We start from the raw sequence: 25,906 nt of genomic DNA, 5'->3' as shown, positions 1-25,906 counted from the left end.
TCAAACCCAGTCTCAGACCCTCATTATCTGTTTGACTTTGGCTAAGAGACTTACCTTCTGCTTGAGAACCTTTATCAAGAAAACTCCATGGACACTATTAGCATGTTATGATCCTCAGGATCACAGTCAGAAGTGCTTAGACAACATAAAATAAAGTGTCACAATCAGATGTTATTGAACAACAACAAAAAACAATAGGGGCTAAGTGAGTACCATAGTTCAGAGTGCTAGACCTGGAGGATGCAAGATCTCAGCTTATATTCAGTCTCAGACATTTAGATATGTGACCCTGGGTAAGTCACTATACCCTCCCTTTGCCTCAGTGTTCTTATCTGGAAAATGGAGATAATACCCACTTGCAAGTTTTCTTGTGAGGATCAAAGGATACAATATTTACCAAGCACTTAGCCCAATATCTGTTATATAAAAAGCCCTATATAAAGTTATTATAACATCATCATTATTATTATTGTACTATAATGATCTATGCAAATAAATAAGTTTTGATGATTTAAAACTATTAGTATAATGAACATAATAATATATAATTGCCTATTATCTATTTAAATCTTCGATAAAAGAAATGTGTAATTAGTTATTCTGGCATTCAATGAGACTTTTCCCCCTCTTTCATTTACTTCCATCCTGAAGATAGATTCTGCAAGGTAGATCCTTAGATATATCAGGAAGAAGGCTAGACAAGTCTCACAGTCCAAAGGAAGACTAATGATAAATCCATAAACAAAATCAATGAAGTTAAAATTAGAAAGAAAATTACTAATTACTTGGGAAGGAAAGTGGGGTGGGGGAACTTTGTAGCAAATTTCTCTGATAAATGTCTGATATTCAAGGGGTAAGAATAGGAACTTTGCTTTCATTATTTCAGGGAACAGATAAGGATACTCCCTTAACCAATGTAGATAGACAACTTCTCTGACTTGGTTGCCTAGGCTCCAATAGGTTAAATAACTGTCTATATATAAACATATATTTAGTGTGTGTGTGTGTGTGTGTGTGTGTGTGTGTGTGTGTGTGTATAAGGATATGTGAATGGAATTGATAAAATATCTGAGAACCAGAACTTTGGATCCATTGGATAAATGGTTAAAAGGATAGGAACAGGTAGGTTACAAAAGAAAAAGGAAGACTTACCAATTACCAAAAGGAAAAAAATTCCAAATCCTCAAAAAAGATATTAAAATAATAATTTAAAATAGACATTTAGAAATAATATGAGGATGGGTACCTCACACTTGTCCAATTTACAAAGATAACCAAAAAAAAGTAACTAACAATTGTTGGAAGGCCTTTGGAAGGATAGTACAATAATACACTATTGATGGAGCTGTAATGTGGTCCAACTACTTTGAAAAAATATATCCAAAGAACCACCAAGTTAGACATACCTTTTGATACAATGACATCACCACTTACATCCAAATGATAATGGAGGAAAAGAACCTATCCATATAAAAATATTTTAGTAGCCCTTTTTTGTTGTAGCAAAGAATTGTAAACAAAGCAGGTATTCATCAATTGGCGACTTGCTAAGCAAATTATCATATACAAATGTGATTTAATATTACTAGACTTTAAGAAATGTTAAGAGATAGATTCAAAGAAAACTGGGAGGACTTATATAAACTGATACACAGTGAGTTAGGTACAACCAAGACAAAAGTTTGAAAGATGACTGAAGCATTTTAAAGAAAAACAACTGTAAAAACCCTAAGAATTATGATCAATACAATGAACTACAGGACAATGATGATTGAGTGGGCTTCCCACCTTTAGGCAAAGAACTGATGAACTGAAGTACAGAATAAGTTATGTGTTTTCAGATATGACTAGTGTATGGACTTATATGCAATTATACTTTAGAAATTTTTTTTTACTAATAAGGACTTTTATAGAGGCTAGGAAGATATGGGAAGGAGAAAATAGTGATAGTCATAATAAAAATGGAAGAAGACAAAGAAAAGATCATCAATGAATAATTTTAAAATACACAGAAGGGAACAGAAGAAAGTTCAGAAAAGGACACAAAAACAAAACAGTGTGGCAACTGCTTTGTTAAATTTGAATCATCTTTTAAAAGCTTTATTGGAGAAAAGCATATGTATAACAAAAGTTCAACTTTTTTCTTTGAATATTGAAATTTTTTGTTCATAATAAGTTCATAATATAAATATTAAAATATAAAGACTATAACAAGAAAGACTGGTTGAACTCATCTCTCTTGTTTTATGAAAGAATGCATTCCAATGACACAATACACAATAGGGGTTTAGTAAATTTTTAAAAATAAATTAAGATGGAGTTGTGTTTTTTGTCAAGAAAATATAAATGTAGGGGCAGCTAGGTGGCCAGTGGATAAAGCACCGGCCCTGGAGTCAGGAGTACCTGGGTTCAAATCCGGTCTCAGAAACTTAATAATTACCTAGCTGTGTGGCCTTGGGCAAGCCACTTAACCCCCTTTGCCTTGCAAAAACCTAAAAACAAATATATATATATATATATATATATGAAAATCCACAAATTTGAGAGGAAAAACAAGGTAGAAAGTACTTAGACAAGGATAAAAGAATGGAAATACAAAATACATACATAATGGTATATGTTTAACAATTGGCTCTCTTCAGGAAAAAAGTTCTCATGATAATGTTAAGCTTAATATGCAGTATCAAAATTTTCTCCAGCATCTTATTAAGTCTAGACAGTCAATAAAACAATAAATAAAACCCTAATTTGTAATATTTACCAGTTCAGAGGTACAAATGCTCATACTGAAAATATAATAATCAATTTTCACAAACTTATATGAGCTACCTAAAGTATATGTCTAAATATAATTCAAAACACTAGCCAACTGGGAAAAAATGGACTCTAGATTTCAGACTCAAATTATCCAATTAGCACAGATACAAGTCGGTCTTGTATGATAAAATGACATACTCAGTAATGAAAGGGAGCCTTAAGAGACCATTTAGTTCTAATTCCTTAAATGAGGAAACTGAGGCCCAGAGAAGGTAAGAGATTATTTGCCAAAAACCTTGCTAGTAATAAGTGATAGAGTTGACACTTGAACTAAAATCTTTTGACTCCAAATCCAGTCCTCTTTTCAAAGTACTATGGATCAAGTCAGGTAAGAGGGAATGTAAGAAAATAATTCTAATAATATAGTTGATGATAATATCAAGAAGAGTCAGGGGAGGGGCAGCTAGGTGGCACAGTGGATAAAGCACCGGCCCTGGAGTCAGGAGTACCTGGGTTCAAATCCGGTCTCAGACACTTAATAATTACCTAGCTGTGTGGCCTTGGGCAAGCCACTTAACCCCATTTGCCCTGCAAAAACCTTAAAAAGAAAAAGATTCAGGGGAAGGGGACAGCTAGATGGCACAGTGGATAGACACTGGCCCTAGAGTCAGAAGGATCTGAGTTCAAATCTGACCTCAGACACTTAGTAACTGCCTATCTTTGTGACCCTGGGGAAGTCCCTTAACCCTTTTGCCTTAAAAAAAAAAGACAAAAAAAAGTCAGGAGAGGGAGAGGAGAGTGTCTAAGCAGACTGAACTGTTTAAATAAGTAACTGTTTAGTTAGAACTGAATTTCAAAGATCATGGGACTTAAAATAAGAATAGGTACAAAAGTTTGCTAAAGAAATCAAAAAGTCTTTTTAGTTATTCTGAGGACAAAAAGTAAAATGAAAAATTAGCTTCGAAGAGTGTCTAAACAAGTCTAATCTGTGGTCTGAAAACTTATGAGATACACACACATATATACATATGTATAGGTATATGTGTATATACACATACCAATTCAACATATATATGTATATTTATGTATGTGTGTATGTGTGTGTGTGTGTGTGTGTGTGTGTGTGTGTGTGTGTGGTTATTCAGTCATTTCAGTCATGCCCAATTCTTTATGACCCTATTTGGGATTTTCTTGGCAAAGATAATGGAGTAGTTTAGCATTTGCTTTAGCAGTTCATTTTACAAATGAGAAACCTGAGGCAAACAGGGTTCAGTGACTTGCCCAGGTTCAGTCAGTTGACATGTGACTGAGTCACATTTGAACTCAGATCTTCCTGACTCAAGATTTAGGAGACTAACTATGCCACCTAGTTGCCAAATATATGTCTGTGCAAATTTATTTATAAATAATATACTGTGTTAATTATAATTATCTAAATGTTTTATAAATATATTTACATGTATATATTTCTATATTGAAGAGAATTTCAATATAATCAGTTTCCTTTGAAATTCAATATATTATCTTTTATTCATTTCAAAATATTATTCTAAGAAGGGATTCATAAGGTTTTATCAGACAGCCAAGAGTCTATGACAGAAAAAGAGTCAAGATGTTCTCTTATCAAATATGACTATGACAGTGGATTTGGGGATGGGGGAGTTTTGAGGGGATATATATGGCTTCTCCTTTCACCATCAAGTCAAAATAGAGTGGAGTTAACAAAAAAGAATTGAAACATAAGATAAGAAAGAATTAAGAGCAAGAAAGCTCCTACTGAATTGACTAGAAAGATGCTGGCTAGCAAAAAATGCTTCTCCTCATCATGGTGGAAAGTCCTACACAGAGCACAAATAGAAGGAATTTCTGTCTAAAAGTTGGGTCCTCCTGAAACACCAATGTGCAATAGATAGAGAGCATGAGATAGCTTGCCCTTGCCCTATATAAAGTTTTATTTCAATTGCTCTGTTTTCCTTCTGTTCTTGAATCACTAAGACAATCAATAAATATATTTTTTAAAGCCCCTAATTATGTGCAAAGCAGTGAACCAGACACTGGAGAATACAAAGGCAAAAATGAAACACTCCCTATCCTTGAACTTGACCTTGAGTTTAAACAGATTGATTTGGAAAGAACTTTCCTTTTATAAAGTTTTTCAACATTCAACAAGTTATAGGGCTCTTATTAACATCCTGCTTAAGGAAGGCTTTAGATGGAAAAATAAATGAATAAGTGGCAGACACAGAATAGTAACCTTTTTTTAAAAAAAAATTGAACTTTAGGGGCGGCTAGGTGGTATAATGGATAAAGCACCGGCCTTGGAGTCAGGAGTACCTGGGTTCAAATCTAGTCTCAGACACTTAATAATTACCTAGCTGTATGGCCCTGGGCAAGCCACTTAACCCCATTTGCCCTGCAAAAACCTAAAAAAAGTGAATTTTATCCATAAAATTTGTTTTTATGTCATATACAAGTATCTCTCTCTCTCATATATATAGATACATACATTCATACATATATATTTTCCATTATATTCTCCACTCTTGGACCCATCTCTTAGAATAAAGTATGAAAAAAGAAAGAAAAAACAATTATGTAAAACTGATAACATGGAAAATAAGCCACAAAAATCATATATGAAATTTATTTCATAGCATATGAAATATATTTCATAACATATAAAAATATTACATTGTGTGCAGTATCTCACACATCCATGGTCAATTACTTCTTCAAAGGAAGGGGTAGATGTCTTTTCATACCTCATTGTAGACCTACTTCAAAAAGAAAACTCAGGTAGCCAACAACAATTTTTTCCTATGCTCCCTTTTTAACTACACACTGAGAAAGATAACCAGAACCCAGATTTAGAACCAAATCTTTGATTTTTACAGATCAGGAAAACTGAGGTTCAGAAGGATAAAGGGGAAAAAGCCCAAGGTGGCTACAAGAATATGTTCCAGTCCCAATAAGAATGCGAAGAATAAGGTTAAGCTATGATAAATTTATGGATCAGAGTTTCAAATCAAAAAATATTTTCATCAAAAGAAAGAAAAAATAAGGATTACACATCAGAAAAGATTCAGAAATAAGTTAATTAGTAAGTTAATCATGTCCAAATTTTAGACACTACTTTTGGCAAAACATCTACAATGGGAATTTCCTTTCAGTTTTTAATGTTTAGAAAAGGCTATATATTAAATACTAAATCAGTTTTAGAGTTTGGTTCAGATATTGCTACTAATTAGTTTTGGCTGATACTGAAGTATTTTGTATGCCCCATTTATAAAAGCACTGTTTGCCCATCTGTTCCTGGGTTGAAAGTGATTAAAGGATACTTATTTTGGCTGCTGTAAAAGCCAGATACTTTTCAAGCTGCAAATATGTGACAAACTCAGCTAGGGTTGCCAAGTTCAGAAACATATTACAAGAGATTGGTGATGCCTTCTTCCCTCATTCTTCTTTCAACAGGCATTATGGAAAAGTAAATAGTGCCCATCTCTTGATTAGACTAGCAGGACTGCTTGGTCCAAATGTCTTGTAATTTTGTTCTAATTTACACAATTTGCTCTGATTTGGATGTTCTACTACCAAACTGTGTTGAGGGTTTTCTACTTCCTGCATGTGCAGCCTCAGAAGAGAAGCATGTGGTGGGATAATGCTTAGAATGTAACTTCAGTAACAAGGAAAAGTCATTTGTGTTCTTCCTTCATCCCATCTCCAACACCATCCCCCCCGCAAAATGAAGACTATTCCTATGCAAACACTCTTTTTAAATCAAACATGGCCCAGTTTTTTTACCAGTTTTTTTTTTATTTTTACCAATTTAAAGATGCAATGCATTCCTATTAAACAGTTAAGAACTTTGTCTCAGTATTAATTATGCCCCTTAAAACCTGATGCTTCCTAACACAGGCAATAGTGACATTAACCTCAGCACACTATCTTTAAGAATCAAAGAATATTAGAATTAAAAGGGACTTGGGCAAAAATTTGAAACAAACTGAAATTTGCTCTCCTACCAACAATATCTTTCTGTCTCCATCTCTTCTACCATAAGTGTTCTTGAGCTGGGACCCCTGAACTTTTTTTCTTAATTTATTATTTTTATAATTATTTCAATTGGATTCCTTTGTAATTATAAGTATTTCATTTTTCACTCTCAGGGAAAAGAGATATTTTTCCTGCAGTAATTGGGGTTGAGAGTTACCCAGAAGGGCAGCTAGGTGGCACAGTGGACAGAGCACTTGTCTTGGAGTCAGGAGTACCTGAGTTCAAATCCAGCCTCAGACACTTAATAATTACCTAGTCGTGTGGCCTTGGGCAACCCACTTAATCCCTTTGCCTTGAAAAATCTAAAAAAAAAGAAGAAGAGAGTTGCCCAGGGTCATACAACTAGTAAGTCTCAAGTTAGATTTAGACTCATGTCTTCCTAACTCCAGGACCAATATTTTATACACTGAGCCACTTAGCTGTCCCATCTAAAAAATAATTAAATTTTATACTTTTGTCTTTTTAAATTATTTATCTATTATTTTTTATTATTCTTGTTATATTTTCAAAGAAGACTGCTAAGCTCACTAAATTTTGAAAAGATACAATGTCTGCCTTCATAGAGTTTGCCATCTTATAGGAAGAAATATGACAGTTACAAATAGCTAAAGAACAAAATAATACTAAAGTCTATCAGATAATTGTCAAAATCCTAAGACAGAATTGATGAAGGAAAGAATCAACTAAGACTTCAAAGTGATACTTCAAATGGGTTATAATGGATAAAGCTGAACCTAACAAAGAATTGTGGTTTCATATGCAATAATCCTTTTCGGTTGTTCTTTGTATATGGAAATGTTCATATTTGCTGGTATTTGTTAAGTTCTGAATGACCAAAAATTGTTTTAAAAAAAGGAAATGGGGGGAAATTTGGTATTTTACAATGTAATCCCCTTAGGTGATAAATAACCTCCTTAACTTCATAATTTCACCTGCCTCTCTGTCCCCACATCCCTCAATCTGTGGCTCATGGACCACCTGCAGTCCCCAAAGCCCATTCATGCAGCATTATTACATTTTATTATTATTATACCTACTGGTAATACAGTTTATACTGTAGTAACAAATACATATTAAATTCTTTTTGCAGCCCTTGGCAAGTTTTTTGTTGGACAATATTGTCCCAGAAGAGTTAAAAAGGTTGAATTCCTATGTCCTATTTATTCCCATGACCCATTTCATTTTTATCTCCTTACTATAGAATCATTCCCAAACTTGAAAATTCCTTCTGTCTCCCATGTTACCATTCCTTCAAAGAATATACTCATTCCCTCAGTGTTATCACTTCTTGGGGGGGGGGACTGTTTGAATTAATTCTCCATGAAATTTATCCCATATAATTGTCAACTCTTTAAGAAAAAAACCTGTACACTCCTTTATTTTCATTTTAAACTTAGTAATTGATATGTACTTATTAGAGTTAGCAATGATCTCTTAATTATAAAATCTGTACTCATCCTTCTCAACTTCACTGCTATATTTGAAACTGTTGACCACGTTCTTTATGGATGCTCTCTCTTTTCTGATTTTTCATGACACTCCTTTCTCCTGATTATCCTCCTTATATGTTGAACTATTCTTCATTATCCTTTATTGGCTTATTATCCATGATTCTCTTTGCTTCCAACCATGGTGTATAGCCCATAGTTTTGGCCTGGGCCCCTTTCTCTCTTTATGCTTTCTTTCAAAGGTCTTATCAGGTCCTAAAAATTTATTACTTCTAAGATGATTCATATTTGATAGCTTATATATCCAACTCCACATCTCTCTATATTAAGTTCAAGTTCAGTAATGTCAACTGCCTAATGAATATTTCTTTCTTTCTTTCTTTCTTTCTTTCTTTCTTTCTTTCTTTCTTTCTTTCTTTTTGGCAAGGCAATGGAGTTAAGTGGCTTGCCCAAGGTCACACAGCTAGGTAATAAGTTTCTGAGATCAGCTTTGAATTCAAGTACTCCTGATTTCAAGGCTGGTGCTCTATCTACTGCACCACCTAGCTGCCCCACTATCGAACATTTCAAACTGGATGAACCATAGCCTTAATTCATCTCCAAAAGAAATCTCATCTTCCTTTTAACCATACCTCTTCTGAGCTTCCATATATCTACTGGGAAAAAAAAAAAAAACGCCATCCTTCTAAGTCCCCTACATTCAAAAGTTAAGCATTATCTTTGACTCTACACTCTTCTCCCTCTGCCCATATCCTATCTTCTGCCAAATCCTATTGTCTATACCTCTACAACATTTATTAAATGATTTTCTACTTACACCTTGGCCACTACCTTAGCTCAAGCCTTCATCACTCTTAGTCTAGAATCATTCAGTGACCTCCTAGTTGGTCTTCTTCCTCATCTCTCCTCTCATTAATCTTCCACACAGATACCAAAGTGATTTTTCTTAATTATAGATATAACCAAGTTATTCCCTTACTCAAAACACTGCAGTCTCCTTGTTGCTTCTAAAGTAAAATATAAAATCCTCTTCTTCACCTTTGCCTTGTAGAATTCTTTAATTTCTCCATGATATACCTCAAATACTACCTTCTTCATGAATCATTTCCTAGTCATTCAAATATTAATGCCCTCCCTCTCTACAACTACCTTGCTTTTTATTTTCCACTAATTCATTATAAATATGCATGTATATACATCCACATATTTACATACATATTTATTAATATATTAATATATACATTTTCCCTGATATATTACAAACTTACTGAAAACAATAACCAATTAATTTTTTTATTTTAATATCCTCAATGGTTAGCACAGTCACTGGTACATAGAAGGTCCTTAATAAAGGACAATTGATTGAGACAAGGAGAGACAGAGAATCAAAATAAAAGAATATAACATGTGAATAAAGATAGTGATGAGTTGAGCCCTAAATTTTGAAGGAATTCCAATAACTCGTTTCTAGCCTTATCTAACAATCAATAAAGGTAATAATAATAATAATAATAATAACACATATAAAGCATTTAAGGCTTGCAAAGTATTTGACATATATATTATGCCATTTGTCCTTTACAATAACCCTGTGGGATAGATTCTATTTTTTTACTGATAAGGAAAATGAGACTGAATGATTAAGCAATTTACCCAGGCTCTCATAACTAATAGTGCACAATGTAGGGTTTGAACTCAAAGTGCACAATTTAGGGTTTGAACTCAAAGTCCAAGGCTCTATCCAATATCATGGACATCTAATCATGGTGACATGTGTACATGCAAAGGAAAAGGAAGCCCTGAGTTCACACTAGGACAGGCCAGCAAGAATCTGAACAGAAATAGCAGAGAATAGAGAAGAATAAGCATTTGAAATGGAAACAAGTGCCATCTAATTTATATTGTGCTTTAAAATTTGAAAAATAATATTCATACATTATTGTAATTGATCCTTCAATGCCTTGTTATCACTGTTTGACACTCAAGGGAAGAGAGTTCAGAGATTATGAGTATCTTGGGTCATGCTCACCAGAAAGGAAGTATCAGATGCAAGATGTGAAATCTGGAAAACCAGTTAGCCATGGGCAGGTGTAGCAGAGAGAAAGCTAGGAATAGAGTTGAGGTAAGCCTTCAAGAATCATTTTTGCTTTAGGAAGTGAGAGAAGAAGCCAGTAGCATAGGAATCAAAATACCATTACCAGGAAATGTCAAGATAACTGAGGAAGGAAGTTTGCTGTCCCAAATTTAGCTGCTTTTATCTCTGCTAGATCCTACTTGAAGGTATGGTAATTAAACAGGAAGGAAGAGAATAAACAATTATTAAGTACCTACCTACCTACCTAAACATTTTAAAATTATTATGTCATTTGCACCTAAAATGATCCCAAGGTAGGTGTTATTATCTCCATATTTCAGATGAGTAAAGAGGCATACAGAGGTGAAGTGACTTACCCAGGGTCACACACTTGAGGTCATATTTGAACTCATATCTTACTGACTCCAAGCCTAAAATTCTAACCATTCTGCCTCAATGTGCTAAAAAACAATCACCATTCTAAAGAGCTATACAAAGTAGCTAGTAGGAGGAGGAGAACCTCAATTGGCAGATCCCAAACAATGGTGTTTTGAGATACTATTTGTACAAGCAAACTGTCTTCAGAGGCTTTTACCTTGCCTCTCTTGTGAATTATTTAGCATACGAATTGCAGTATGCACAATAAGGACTGTAACACAAGAGAAATCTGGGAAGAAATAGTCTCTCTAGATATTGCAGTGGATTGGATACTGATTTTGTAAAATGGAAATGCAGACTGCAAGATCAGGTATTCACAGAAGATTAAACCTGCACTGAATTTATTCTGAGGATTAATAAAAGATGAAAAAAGAACCAAAAGAACGATTATTGCATAAGAAAAAAAACTTTAAAAAGCATTAGGGGGAGCACTAAAATGAGAGAAGAGAGATGAAGTCTCTCAAGGGAAAAGGTGAAGATGAAAATAGTGTTTTCAAAGTGTAGAGGGCATGAGGTAGATGTCAGTCAACAACTCCAGACTCTCAAAGATGAATTTTATTGTTAATTGACCAAATTGTCATTTGTCAAGAAAGAAAAAAAATAATTATGAGTATTTTCCTTTGCTAAAGGTATTAGAAACCTGCATTCTGCTATACAGAGTCCCAGAATGCTATCAAACAGGATTGAAGACTTTTTCAATGTAATAGGGCAAGTATCTACTTTGGGCAAATCACTATGCTAGATATTGATGATAGAAAGACAAAGGAAAAGAAGAAATAGTCCCTGCCCTCATGGAGTAGCTTACACTTTATTGAGAAAAAGTAATATTTATGAAAATAATGAAATGAAAGATAGATTTAAACACTAAATCATTTTGGAGTGGAGGAAATTGTTCGCAGTTAGGAAGATGATTGTTTGGAAGTCTCTGGGTAGGGGATGTTTCTAACCACTTATCCCAAGTAAACCAAACCTTGGAGTCTGAAAAGGACTAGACTCCAAGCAGTTCCAAAATGGTAGCACTTTATAACTGTTGTGTAAAATGGGGCTTTTTTCTTGACTAGAGTTGGACTGAATTCAAATTACTCAAAGGTAAAAGGCTGATGATTTATCTCTGAACCTATTTATCACATCTACTATGGATTTAATCTGAAATCTCCACAAAACAAAGTACTTACACTAAGACTTTGGAAAGATTTTTTGCTAGGAAACAAGTTAGACTCTTTCTTTAATGATTATGTGTCTTGAAAGTTCAACAAAAGGAAAGTTCATCACTGAAATCATCTTAATCTGTTGAGGATTAACAGCAAATTGCTGAAACACATCAATAGAGAATAAGTAGTTTATTCATAGACTGCAATGGGATCTCTGATTTTTTTTAATGCAAAGTCTTTGTTTTTGTTTATTAAATAAATTTTATGAAAAAACACTGGTCACTGGGGAAGAAGGAAAATATAATTTCAACTTGATTTAAATAAATGATGTTTAGATCAAATATAAATTACAGCTAGAAATAATTATATCTAGCATCAATATAGTACTATGTGCTAAGGCACTATGATAAGTGAGTTACACTTATTATCTTATTTGAACCTCATACTAACACTGAGAAGTAAATGCTATTCTTACCCCCATTTTACAATTGAGGAAATTTAGGCATATGGAGGTTAAGTGACTTGCCCAGAATCATACAGCTAGTAAATGACTAAAGTCAGATTTAAACTTGTGATTTTTGACTCAAGCTCTGGAGATCTACACATTGTGCCACCTAGTTGCCCTAGAAAATAAAATGTCAATTACATAACCATTGTAAATAGATCACACCTTCTACTTTTCCACCCTCTCATATTTTTGCTGAGTGTTAAAAAGCAAAATCCATTTAACTGTGCTAAGATGTTATTTTGCTTTATTTAATAATGCAAAATGCTTTGATACTTAAGATAAAAGATACCATATAAAAATAAATGGAAGAGAAATGTGTTGAACATTATAAAGTTAATGGGATGGAGAGAAAGACATATGGCTATAAAGATACTAGGAGCCCTTTCAGAGAAAAGAGATCATATGAGCCCTAAGTTTTCCAAAATTGAACATACTGTAGTTCATGATTATCTCATTGTAAACTATTAAAATAATTAATATCCATATTTGATTCTGAAACCTTCACATGACCTTTCAACTCTCTCACTAAACTTAAGCCAATCCACAGAAAATGTTGTTATCAATGTAAATTGGTCTGTATCTTGAAAAAAACTTCACATATATTTTCTATTTTACTATTTTATAAAATAGCAATTTAAAAAGTTTTCATGACTATATCTTAATCTTCAAAGAAATATTGTTATTGTTCTCTTCTAGAAGGAAAATGAATTTTTATTTTCAGTCAAAATGCTAGTGCCCTGGGATACTCTCATTTGTACTCCAAAACAAATTTGGTTTACAAAATGCCTATTTAACATGTAACCATAAGGAGGTCAGAGGCAGAAGAAAAGTTCCATAGATTCTAATATTCATAAGCAGCACTTTTTGTGGTAGTAAAAACACTGGTGACAGTGCTGTACATCAGTGGGTAACTGGTTTAAAAAATTGTGGTATACAAATATAATGGATGATTATTACTCTCCTTATATATGAGGAATTCAGAGTAAATAATGCAAAGTGAAGAAAGGACAACTAAGAGAAACTGTACACAATGACAATAATATTGTAAATGAAAATAACATTAAATCTTATGATCAGAGGGGAAATGATGAAACATGTCTCACTCCCCTTTAGAAAAATTTAGAATATTAGAGATGCCTTATATTTGTTATCTATGTTATGTTAATTGTTTTGTCTAACTTTATATTCATGGGGATATGTATGCAAGGGTTCTGGTTGAATCAGAGATACATTGATATATATATATATATATATATATATACATATATATATATATATATCAGGGAAATTGCTATGGTATTTAATAAAAGATATTAATAAAATTTAAAAATAAAAAATCTCATTAAAAAATTCTAAACTCTGTAAATTAGACAGAAGTATATAATAAATATGCTACTTACTTAATAGGGCTATTACATCCAGGCAAAGGGTACCATTCTCATGTGATATTCAGTATTCAACAAATATTATCAAACTTTTATTTAATTCCACAGATTCCTGCCAGCAATGATAGCATGCCTACCAGCATCTGTTGCAAAGGATGAGTAGGTAGATAAATTCACAGCCCCTGATGCATAGTAGTTGCTTTATAAACGTTACAGATTGATTAACAAGGTCTTCCATTCCAAACCAACATAGACTTTGATACTCAGTAACTACCATAAAAAGATAGCTTAGGGGAGAGTGACTGAAAACATGTCAGAAAATATGGTTCATATTTAAGAAACAAAAGAAGTCAAGTCTTATTGACTCTTTCATTCCCATAAAGCATAAGCACTTTATCCCAGAAGAGTCAGGAGGAAATGTATCTATCCTAACCTTACAAAGAAATCCTAAAATCTGAGCCTTATTATAAACTCTTTCAGCAAATACATCTAAAGAAAAATAGCTTTGTGTGGACATAGGAATAATATTTTCTATTCATTCTCCTCTATATAATTTTAAAAAATCTTCTCAACTGAAGAAACTAGTTTGGTAGTGTAGTGTAGTGTAGTGTAGTGTGAATAAAGGGCCAGACCCAGAGTCAAAAAGACTCTCATCTTTCTGAGTTCATAACTAGCCTCAGAAACTTTACTTACTAGCTGAGTGTCCCTAAGCAAGCCAATTCCCTGTTTCTTCATCTATAAAATAAACTGGAGAAGGAAATGGCAAACCCCTTTGGTATCATTGCTAGCAACCCCAAAAGGGTCAGACATGACAAAAACCACAACAAAAAAGGGTTAAAACCCTTTATAAATATGGATACACCTGTATGGAATTCACTCAACAAATTAGACTTTTTTAAAGATTATAGAGAAGGAAATGTAAGGGGCAGAGAATGAAAGATAAATATTTTATTAAATAACATAGTCTTATAAGAATAGTGTCAGAAAAAGATAAATACTAAAAATAAAAAAAAGTTTTTTAGCTGGGTTGGGAATAAGAGGAAGTTCAAAGAATAGATACAATTTCTGCTTGCTGTGAAATTAGATATTAATAAAGAAGGATAGAAAGAAGTAAAAGCTTATTTTGGACTTCTTTTGTTTTCTCTAGTAGATATTTTATGCTGGGAAATGGAAAACAAAACTTGTTAAAAAGGAGTTGATTAACAAGATAAGCGAGATGTTAAGGGCACATCTAGTTGCCCTTAGTGAATTCAAGCAACCCTGTTGAATGTCCTGAGATGTATTTGCTGAGTCTCTTGATGGTGATTTTGAAAAATCAAGGAGAAAGGGAAAAAATATATGGACTTTTGGATAGCTAAATATGATCTTCAAAAAAGGCAAAAAAGGTAGAATCATCAAACTATAGACCAGTATATAAAAGAATTATGAGAGAAATGATGATATTTAGCTTATAAAAGAGAAAATTGGGGGATAGAGGGGAGGGAAATGGAGATGGGGAGAAAGGAAGAAAATTGATATCCACCTTCAAATGTTGGAAGAGATTAACATGTACTTGTTCTGCCTGGCCTTGTAGGTCAAGACTAAAAGCAATCATGTGAAGTTTCAGAGAGGTAAATTTGGGACTGAAATAAAGGATTAAAAAACAAATAACTAAAATTGTCCAAAAATCAAATGCACTTCAGGAGTAGAGGGTTCCCCATTCCTGGAAAACTTGAAGAAGAGACTGGATGCCCACTTGCTGCTTTGTTGTTATTCAGTCAGTTCAGTTGGTAAATATACTGGAATGGTTAGTCATGTCCTTCTCCAGCTAATTTTACAGATGAGGAAACTGAAGCAAACAGGGTTAAGTGACTTGTTCAGGATCACACAGCCAATAAGAGTCTGAAGCTAAATTTGAATTCATGAAGATGAGTCTGTGATTTTAAGCCCAGTTTATCCAATGTGCCACCTAGCTGCACCCTCCCTACTTGCTGGGTTTATTATCAAAGAGAATCTCCACTCAGGTTGGATTGTCAGACTCTGACATCCCATCAAGTTAAGATTCAAGTTCAGACTGTGATCAGGAGCAGAAATTTATTAGAGGAGATCAAAAAGAACATTTTGGATTTGTCTCAGTTGGAGTATAAGGGGTTGGGGTGGGAGGGGCAAAGGAAGGGAGGAAGAATAAGAAATATCAGTTAATTTCTGATTAGACCTATAAATTAGGGCAAGTTGGAGTTACAAGAGGATATACTTTAAAAAATTTCTTTCTAGGTTGACTAAGAAACTTTGTGGTATAGTGAGTGGATAGAAGGCTGGTCTAATAGTCAGAAAGACTGGTTGTATAACCCTGGCTGTGTAACCCTTGGCAGATCTCTTAACTTCTCAGGATTCATAATCAGCTAAGATTATAAATGACAGGTCAATTCCTGATTTATGGAAGGTGTCTCTCTCACTGTAGCCAAAGTTACCTTCCATGGAGGAAATCACAAAGTCAGAACAATAATAAAATACACGAAGGTCACAGGAGTTCTTTAATCTAGAGTCCTACAGTTAGGTGGCAGAGTGGATAGAGTGGTGACTCTGGAGGCAGGAAAATTCATCTTCCTGAGTTCAAATCTTGCCTGAGATAAGTCACTTATCCATGCTTGCTTCAGTTTCCTCATCTATAAAAATGAGCTAGAAAAGGAAATGAATAACAACTCCTGTATCTTTTCCAATGAAACCCCAAATGGAATCACCATGATTTCATTGACTGAAACTACTTTCCAAGCTTATTAGACTTTACCCCCTTTCGTATCCTATACAAATCCAGGAAGCCTACCTTCTTGCTACTTCTTACACCCAACATTCCACCTCCTGACTCCATGGCTTTGGTTATCCCTCATGCCTGAAATGTTCTCTTTCCTCCCCTTTGACTACTCACTTCCTTTCAAGACTCAGCCCAAATTCTACTTTCTGCAAAAAGCCTTTCCTGGTCTTCTTTTCCACTACCTCTCCTCCCTCCAATATATCCATGACTAATGCCTTCCCTCTGTGCTTATCTCTCACTACACTGTTTGTGTCTTATAGATTTTTTTTAATTATGTGTTGTCCCCTCCCATGAGAATGTGAGTTCCTTGAGAGGCAGAATTATATTTTTGTCTTTCTTCATATCCCTAGCCCTCAAAATGACATTAACTGGTATAGAGTTAGGAATTGCTATGTTTTTTGGACTGACTTCTTTCACCTAGCCTGAATCTTGCAGGAGGAAGAAGGAAGGAATATTACCTAAGGAATATTCACCCCACACATTTAATCTACATGTTTTTGTGTCCTGCCATCATCAATCCAACAATCACCTCTATCTCTCACCCTCTATATGGTTTGGCTGGCTTTTTGAAAACCTTTATCATTTCAACTGAATATGTATGTGCATCAGCTGGCCTATTTACAACACATACATGTAGTTCTTATAGTTACATATGTATAAATTCTATATATGTTTGATATAATTTTGAGGAGAATGTAAATTTGTCACCCTATATTCACTTGCCTGGAAATGGTGATGTATTTGTGACATTTTTTCACCCTCACACTGCATGAGGGTACATGAGAACTGGCCACTATCATATTGAAGCTGACTGATGATGGAGGGAAGAAGATAATGTATTATGCCTCATGCAGGCTACAAGGAGACCTCCAGCTGAGTGAGAATTCTGAAATTCCCCTCTCACAAGAGAAAAACCTTCAGGCCAAGCTCTTAAGAATATTTGGAAGCGGGGGGGAGAATGAAAAGAAGCAAACTCCAGCATCCTCTAAATAACAAATTATGTAGTTAAAATAAAACTTGAATTGAAGAACAAATGTAAATTATAAATTTATTTAAAATTTCAGCAAAAAGAGAATTTTGCCTCCAAATGTTTTCATTGCTTTTTCTTTACACTAACTATTCTATTTTCATGTCTTCTGTCTCATCCCCGAATTCTATAGATATATAGGTCAAGTCTACTTCTATAACATCTCTTACATACATTCCCTTCCTTCCACTTGTAGCCACCGCCCAAGTTCCAGGCCCTTATTTCCTCTAGTTTGGACAACTGCTATAACCTCCTAATTGGTCCCTCCGCTTCCAGGTTTTCTGCTCTCTAATTCATCCCTCACAAAACTGTCAAAAGAATCTTCTCAAAGCACAGTTCTGATCATGTCATTCCTTTGCTCAAGTATCTTTAATATCTCCCCACTGCCCTTATGCTAAAATACAAATTGCAGATTCTTATTTCAAGTCCCACACAAACCAGCTCCAATCTACCTTTCTAGACTTTTTTCAGGTTATTCCTCATGATGCACCCGTGTCTCTGTCAAACCAGTCTACTTAACTGGAAATTAATTCAGTATTCTACCATTGCCTTTGCACAGATGTCTCCATGAATGATATGCATGTTATAATCCCTGGGTTCAAAGCTTACCTCTCCTTGAAATCCCCACTCCATGTTAATGTTCTCTCCTGCTTCAAATTTTCTTCTGTTAAGTATTTGTGTAAATGTTGTGTGAATATATTCCTAATAGCTACTAAGACTTCCTTAACTTATACAATGGTCATGGCATGATTTCAGAAAAGAAAATTGATGTAGAATATCACATAAATTTTAGACCAAGAATTCTCAATCTGGAATCCTTGAATTTGTTTTTTTATTTGTTGTTTATTGCTTTTAATTTTGTCATGTCCGATTCTCCATGATGCCATCTGGGCAAAGATACTGGAGTGGGTTTCCATTTCCTTCTCCAGCTCATTTTACAGATGAGGAAACTGAGACAAACAGTATTAAGTGACTTGCCCAGGGTCATATAACTAGTGTCTAAGGTCAAATATATACTCAGGTTCTTCTGACTCCAGGGTTGGTGCTCCATCCATTACAACATCTAGCTGCTTCACTAGTTTTTTTTTAATAATTATATTTCAATATTATTGCTTTCTCTTGTGATCCTACACATTTTATTTTATGAATTTAAAAATGTTTCCCTGAGAAGAGTTTCTAGGTTTCATCAGTCTAAAAAAGAGGAGTTAATTACACAAATAAGATTAGGCACTCCTGTTTGAAATTGATCACAAAACCTAGTTTAGCTATCAGGATTCTAAATAGGAGATAATACTGTGTAGGAACCAGTTAATGGATATTAATTGTCAATATTGACAATTCTATTGCAAATGAAACCAGAAAACAAAAGGAAGCTACAGCTAAAAAAAGGCATCTCCCATAGATTCTCTCTGGAAAGGTGAAAATAATGGTATTGGCTTTAGAGTGCATCTAAGAGTGACATGGAATACCATTACATGGGAAATATGGTCATCATGCATGACAGTTTGATAAAGGTATTTTTAAAAAACCTACCAAAAATTGCACTTTGCATGCCAACAATAATTAATTAGTCAGCAAACATTTAATAAGCAAAGGGTTAAACAACAGTGATTAAACAAAAGAGTCGCTCTTTGCAAGAACCATCCATTTTTTACATCTGCTTCAGGGTTTGAAGAAGTAGAGGAACTCTACAAAGAAGTCAGTGAAACCCTCAAATTAAAATAAAAATATGCTTTAACTTCATTGCAAATGTGAAAATAGGGAAAGATAGTATATGAAAGTATATGAAAGCATAAGAAATGAGGGCAGAGACTTATAAGTTTAAAAAGACCTTAAATCTATCTATATATTATAAATACTTGAAGTGTCAAACATGACAAATACCACATAATGCTATTTAAAATGAATTGATGGTATTTTGAGACAAAAAAACTTAATTCATGTGTGAGTTCTCAATAATCTTTCTCTAAAACCAGACACCCAAATTCTTAGATCAAAAACAAAACTCAATATCAGTCTTAGAAGAATTGGAATGAGATGAAGATAAAAGTATACAAAGAGACCAACCCAACCTGACAAATTTAAATGGACTTCTGATGCAGAAAAATGGAAAAATAAACAAAAGAACAACATATTGGCATAAATTATTGTCATTTCCTATTGAAGTTTAAGTGATATAAATAAATCATTGCAAGAACACTAAAAGACTATTATTTCCACACAGCTAGCCTGGATTAGTGTGGATTTATTCTATAATAAACTGATGTTCAATATAATTATCTAGCAATTTCTTTAAATATTGGGATTGGGACTTAGGGTAGTAAAATGAAAAGGATATTGAAACAGATATTAAGAAACATGTAGTATAATCCCTGCCATAACCTAACTAGGTGACTGGCTAAATCACATAAAACTCCCTTAGCCTAAGGGACCTGATCTACAAAAACAAGGCAGCTGAAGTAAAAATGATCTCTATGGTTCCTTCCAGTTTTAAAATTCTATTACTGCATATATTTTAAGACTAGATACTAAAGAAGCACTGTTTTGCCCAACATGTAATAGGGCTGAGTCCTCCAAATCCAGCCTTCTTTTTCTGAACCATGATCATCTTGCCCTAGTCATATTAAATGGTACTCAATTTCTTAAGAATGAGATCATATACAGATTATTCTTTTCTGCTAAATAGTCAACTGTTTCATTTCAAGAACTTTGATTTTCAAGTCCAATCTTGAACAAGAAAGGGGTTTTAGGGTTTGTTTTTTTTTTTTGTTTCCTTTTCATTACATTGAATTCGAAGTTGTTCCTCTCCCTCTTTCATAACCCTGCATTAGAGAAGACCAAATTTGAAATAGATACATAAGTGGATCATAAAATACACATTTCCATATATCAGTTCTTTCTCTGGAGGTGGATACCATTTTCCTTCAGATATCCTTCATAGATGATTTGAATGACCAAATTATACAGAACAGCTTAGTAATTTATAGTTACTTTTGGAACAATATTGCAGCTACTATATCCAGTGTTCTCTTGACTCTCCTCATTTCACTCTGTATTATTTCATGCAAGTCTTTATATGGTTTTTAAATCAACCTGCTTATCATTTCTTTTTTTTTAGGTTTTTGCAAGGCAGTGGGGCTAAGTGACTTGCCAAAGGTCACACAGCTAGGTAATTATTAAGTGTCTGAAGTCAGATTTGAACTCAGGTCTCCTTGACTCCAGGGCCAGTGCTCTATTCACTGTGATGCTCATCATTTCTTTCAGCACAATAATATTCCATCACAATCCTGTACCACAACTTATTCAGCATTCTCTAATTTATGAGCATTCCGTTACTTTCCAATTTTTTGCTACCTCAAAGAAAGCTACTTTACATATTTTAGACAAATTAGATTCTTTTCCTTTTCCTCTGATAACCTCAGGAAACAGACCTAATATTGATATTGCTGGCCCAAAAGGTATGAAATACACAGTTTTATAACTTTTTGGTCATAATTATAAATTGATTTTCAAAATACTTGAATAAGTTCATACTTCCAACAACAAAGTATTAGTGTTCCAATTTTTCCACATTCCCTCCAATATTTGTCATTTTCTCTTCTTATTATTTTAACCAATCTGATAGGTACCTCAAATTTCTTTCATTTGAATTTCTCTAATTGACAGTGATTTAGAGTACTTTTTTCATTTAACTCTATATGTGCTTTGATTTTTTTCTTCCAAAAGTTGCCTGTTCTTTTGGTCAGAAATAGTTCTTTGATCAATTATTAGTTGCAGAGTGACTTGTTCTTATAGATTTGACTTAGTTTTCTATATATTTGAGATATGAAGACTTTATCCAAGAAACTGCTTATAAAGTTTCTTAATTTTTTGCTTTCCTTCTAATCTTGGCTTCCTTGGTATTAATTGTACAAAAACAATGCAAATACAATCAAAATTATGTTTTATATCCTACATTGCTCTTTATCTCTTGTTTATCCACAAATCTCTTATCTAGAAATCTTGTAGGCAATATGTTCCATGTTTTTCTAATTTGCTTATGATATCTCCATTTATATCTCAGTCATGTATGCATTTTGACCTTATCTAGGTAAATGGTGTAATATACTAGTTTATATCTAGTTTCTGCCAAATACATATATATATATATATATATATAAAAATTAATATAATATAATGTAATGTAATATAATAAACATATATATATATATGTGTGTGTGTGTGTGTGTGTGTGTGTGTGTGTGTGTGTACACTATGTAACATAGGCTTCTCTTTTTTTGCAAGATAAGTGGGGTTAAGTGGCTTGCCGAAGGCCACACAGCTAGGTAATTATTAAGTGTCTGAGGTCAAATTTGAAAACTCAGGTACTCCTGACTCCAGGGCCGGTGCTCTATCCATTGCGCCACCTAGCTGCCCTCAACCAAATATATTTTTTAATCAAATAGTGAGCTCTTATCTCAAAAGCCTAGATCTTCGAGCTTATCAAAAGCAGATTTAATATGATCATTTACTCCATACTGATCTATCATTCCATTTCTTAGCTAGTACCAAATAATTTTGATAATTACTGTATTATAACACAGTTTAAGATCTGGTACTGCTAGACTGCCTTCCTTTACATTTCTTTTCATTAATTCCTTTGTACTTTTTATAATGATGAAAAATTATCTTAAACCTGATTCCTTTTCCTGTAGATTTCTTCTTCTTTTCTGGTTTCTCTGATAACTAGAAAAAAAAAGGAAAGAGAGAACTTATAAGTTCAATTTATGTTGTTTTATGTTTTCCTAAAGAAGAACTATTCTAACCAAAGACATTTTTATCAGGTTGCCCCAACCAACATTATTTTTGCAATAATGAAGTTAATATAGCATCACCATTCCACACTTTAAATTTTGGTTTCTACTATAAAATCTAAAATTTTGACTCCAAATACCAAGCCATCTCTACCTTGTTGCTTTATAGGCACAGTTCCCAGTCCTTAACTAGAACTTCTTTCACAGACTGGCAACATAATTCACTCTGTAGACATGCTTTTTTTTTTTATTTTTTGCAAGGCAATGTGGTTAAGTGGCCAGCCCAAGGCCACACAGCTAGGTAATTATTAAGTTATAGACATGCTTTTGCAGACCCCGTTAACAATATTAGATAGACAGTGTCTGCAATAGACCTATAATGCTCATAGGCTTAAAGATGGAAGGTACCTTAGAGATCATCAAGTCCTATTCCCCAATTTTGACAAATGAGAAAACAAAAGTTAAGAAAGCTTAAGACTATTTTAAGTCCCATGATTAAACAGGGAGTAATACACAGTGGCAGAACTTTGATTGCAAGTCTTTTGAATCATTGCTTCCTATGGAAAGAACTCTCAAGCCAATTTGAGGAACTGTAAATATAAAACATTGACTAAATGGTTTTCTCTTAAGAGTCAAATGAAGAGAGCTAAGGCTGAAGACTGATCACCCTTCTGAAATAGATGACAGAGGCACTTTTAAGATAGAGTCTCAGGGTAGCTAGATGGTGACGTAGATAGAGCATTGGTCCTGGAGTCAGGGGGACCTGAGTTCAAATCTGGCCTCAGACCCTCAATAATTACTTAGCTGTGTGACCTTGGGCAAGTCACTTAACCCTATTGCCTCAGAAAAGGCAAAAAAAAGATACATTCTCAACAACTACATTGTCACTAAAATAAGGCACAGATCCTTACCTAACATTCCAGAGAACAAGCATCTATCATTTGGATGTTTTTAGAAATCATTTGCATGTTTTAAAAGAAAATAAGCAATTAAGACTAAAGTAAAAGATACATTTCTCCCTCAAACTCAAAGGATCATTTTCAAGATTCCTATTAATACTTTCTCAAAAGAAAAATGACTGGAATTAACTAATGTTTTAATCATATATTCTCAAAGCTAATAATTAGCCTTTCTTTTCAATATATGTTAGGATAAGACAATAACCCCATGGATCTGTTCATAACAATTCTCAAGCATTTGGTCCTTTTAGAATGAGCAAGCTGACTCTTCCCAAAGTAAACACTCTTTACCCCAGAAGAATGCCAAGTTTTTCTTTATTTCACCAACAATATTGGGTGGTGATAAGGGGCCATGAGGTGTGAGGGGCTAGGAACTTGTAAATTTTTTCAAGCTGCTTACTTTATGACTCCTGATAGCAATTCATAATTTGGAAAATAAAAATTTTAGAGCATGAACACAAACCTTTATCTTCTATATTTTCACCCAAAACCATGGAGGGCAGTATGAATTTAGCTCAAAACAAATTGTTCATACTAGAGATGACCATAATCCACTTGCCAACAGATTTGTTTTCTCTTCTGCTACTCCTTGGCAATGTCTATATCATGCAGTGTTATCAGCAATTGAAAGCAGCTGAATGAAATAGTCTCATTCTTAAACAATTTCTCTTCCTAAGATTATCTATGCATTGTCATCTGTTCACTGCCTCCCAAGTTCTATCTTCATTCTCCGGTTACAACATTCAACTGTTACAGTTATTTTCCCTGTAATGGAAACTCCCTCCACTGATGCAAATCTTAACTTCTTTTCCTAAATTGCTATAAGCCCCCAAAATAATTCTCTAGTTTCTATCCTTCCTGTAAAGACACTCTCTTGACTTAACTAGATTTGATGGCATTATTAAAATAAATGGGGGAAAAAACAAAAACAAAAAAAAAAGGACATGGATTTTTCACAAGGAACTCATATGGCAAGTATTTCCACTTGGGTAAGATCTTCCTAGGGGTGAGCATAAGGCAGCTCTTACTGGTTTGGCAGAACCAATTGTTACATTTTCAACATGAATACACCTCAGGAATCAGCAATTCCTGACCAATCAGCTCTTGATTTATTATTTTATGGATTGTCCAGATTTAAGAAGATACTGGAGAAAATTCTAATTCTGCAAATTAAATTTAAAAGTTTGCCATAGGAACATTTTTGGAGAACCAGGTTTTTTTTTTCAGTCTATCATCAGGCTTAGCTCAGTTTGTATACTCTTTTTGCAACAATGTGATATAAAAGGAAGACTTTAGACTTTGTTTTTGTTTTTCACAGACTGTTAGAGAAACTACAATCTAATTGCAATAAAAGCCTTTAAGGGAAAGGAGAAGGAAAATTTATAAATTATCCCCTACATACTAGGCAGAGCACTATTGCAACTATTATTTCATTTAATCAACAATTAATCTGCAAAATGTTTCAGCGCACTGACTAGGGGCATTGAGAAACCCTGTATCTTGCCCAGGGTAAGACAGTTAATATATATCAGAGGTAGGATTTGAACTTAAGTCATTCTGCCTCCAAAATCAGTCCTCTAATAACTATCAACTATCTCTCTGCCTCTATTAATTATTTTCTCATCCATTTCCAGTCTAAATCCAATTTATTCTAATACTTAATAATCTCTCTGAGCTTGTCTCATGGTATTTGATGAAATTCTTATTTTTCCTAAATACTTTCTCCACTCTCACAATTTATCTCATTGCAAACTTCCTCCTGACCATTTACACAATATCAGTACAGCTGGTGCTTTACAACATTTCCATCTGCAGCTACTCTCAAGAGCAGCTTTCCTGTATCTCTCAAATCCATCAATTCTCCTCCTCTTTCCAAATCTCCTCTCAAAATACATCTTTTCTCCTCTTGCCAATACTCCTAATTTTTCTCATAGCCTAATAATTAAATTCTTGCATTGATTAACCATATGTCTTTAAACCACTCCTTTTTAATTTTTTTTAATTTTGCATCAAAAAGCCAGGCACGTCCCCATACTAATCTATTATCAGTCTGGCATTCAGGGCCACAGTTTATATAAGGAAGTATCTACATAGATGCTTCTCTCCATCTACTGAAGGAAACTACAGAAAAGGGATAGCTCTCCAGAGCAAGCAATTTTTTTTCTGCAGGAAACAGCCAGTGACCCCTGGAGACACAGATATAAACACACCACTAAAGGTGAATTTAACGGCTTGGTTAAAAATAGATAACTGTGAAAATAAAATCATTAGCAGCATATACATATAGGCTTATAAATTACACATTAACACATATGTGAGATAAACTGAAAAGCTTTTTCTGCCAAGGCCTGGAGATTGAGATTTGTGTTTCCCCTGCAAAAGTCAATCATGTCATTAACACCTTCTGGGAACAGCCCCAGGAACTGAAATCTTCATAGAGCTGATGGTATAAGAAACCCCCCCAACAGGAGTTGTATAAACCAACTCTCCCCAAACATGTGCACAAAGGACATATAATAACA

General features: G+C 33.9%; 1 protein-coding gene across 2 annotated transcripts in view; it reads right to left on the bottom strand.

Moving 5' to 3' along the window:
• Positions 1-25,906, bottom strand: part of IQCM (IQ motif containing M) — a 620,635-nt gene that overhangs the window by 311,961 nt on the left and 282,768 nt on the right. For both annotated transcript variants that reach the window (XM_074229157.1, XM_074229156.1), the window contains exon 8: positions 22,308-22,357. In XM_074229157.1, the coding sequence (XP_074085258.1) occupies positions 22,308-22,357 (50 nt within the window). The remainder of the gene's footprint in view (positions 1-22,307; positions 22,358-25,906) is intronic.

The sequence above is a fragment of the Macrotis lagotis genome, chromosome 3 (assembly GCF_037893015.1).
Source record: "Macrotis lagotis isolate mMagLag1 chromosome 3, bilby.v1.9.chrom.fasta, whole genome shotgun sequence".
Classification (NCBI taxonomy): Eukaryota; Metazoa; Chordata; class Mammalia; order Peramelemorphia; family Peramelidae; genus Macrotis; species Macrotis lagotis.
Note: the sequence above shows the minus strand (reverse complement) of the source record. Positions and strands in the feature narration are given on the sequence as shown.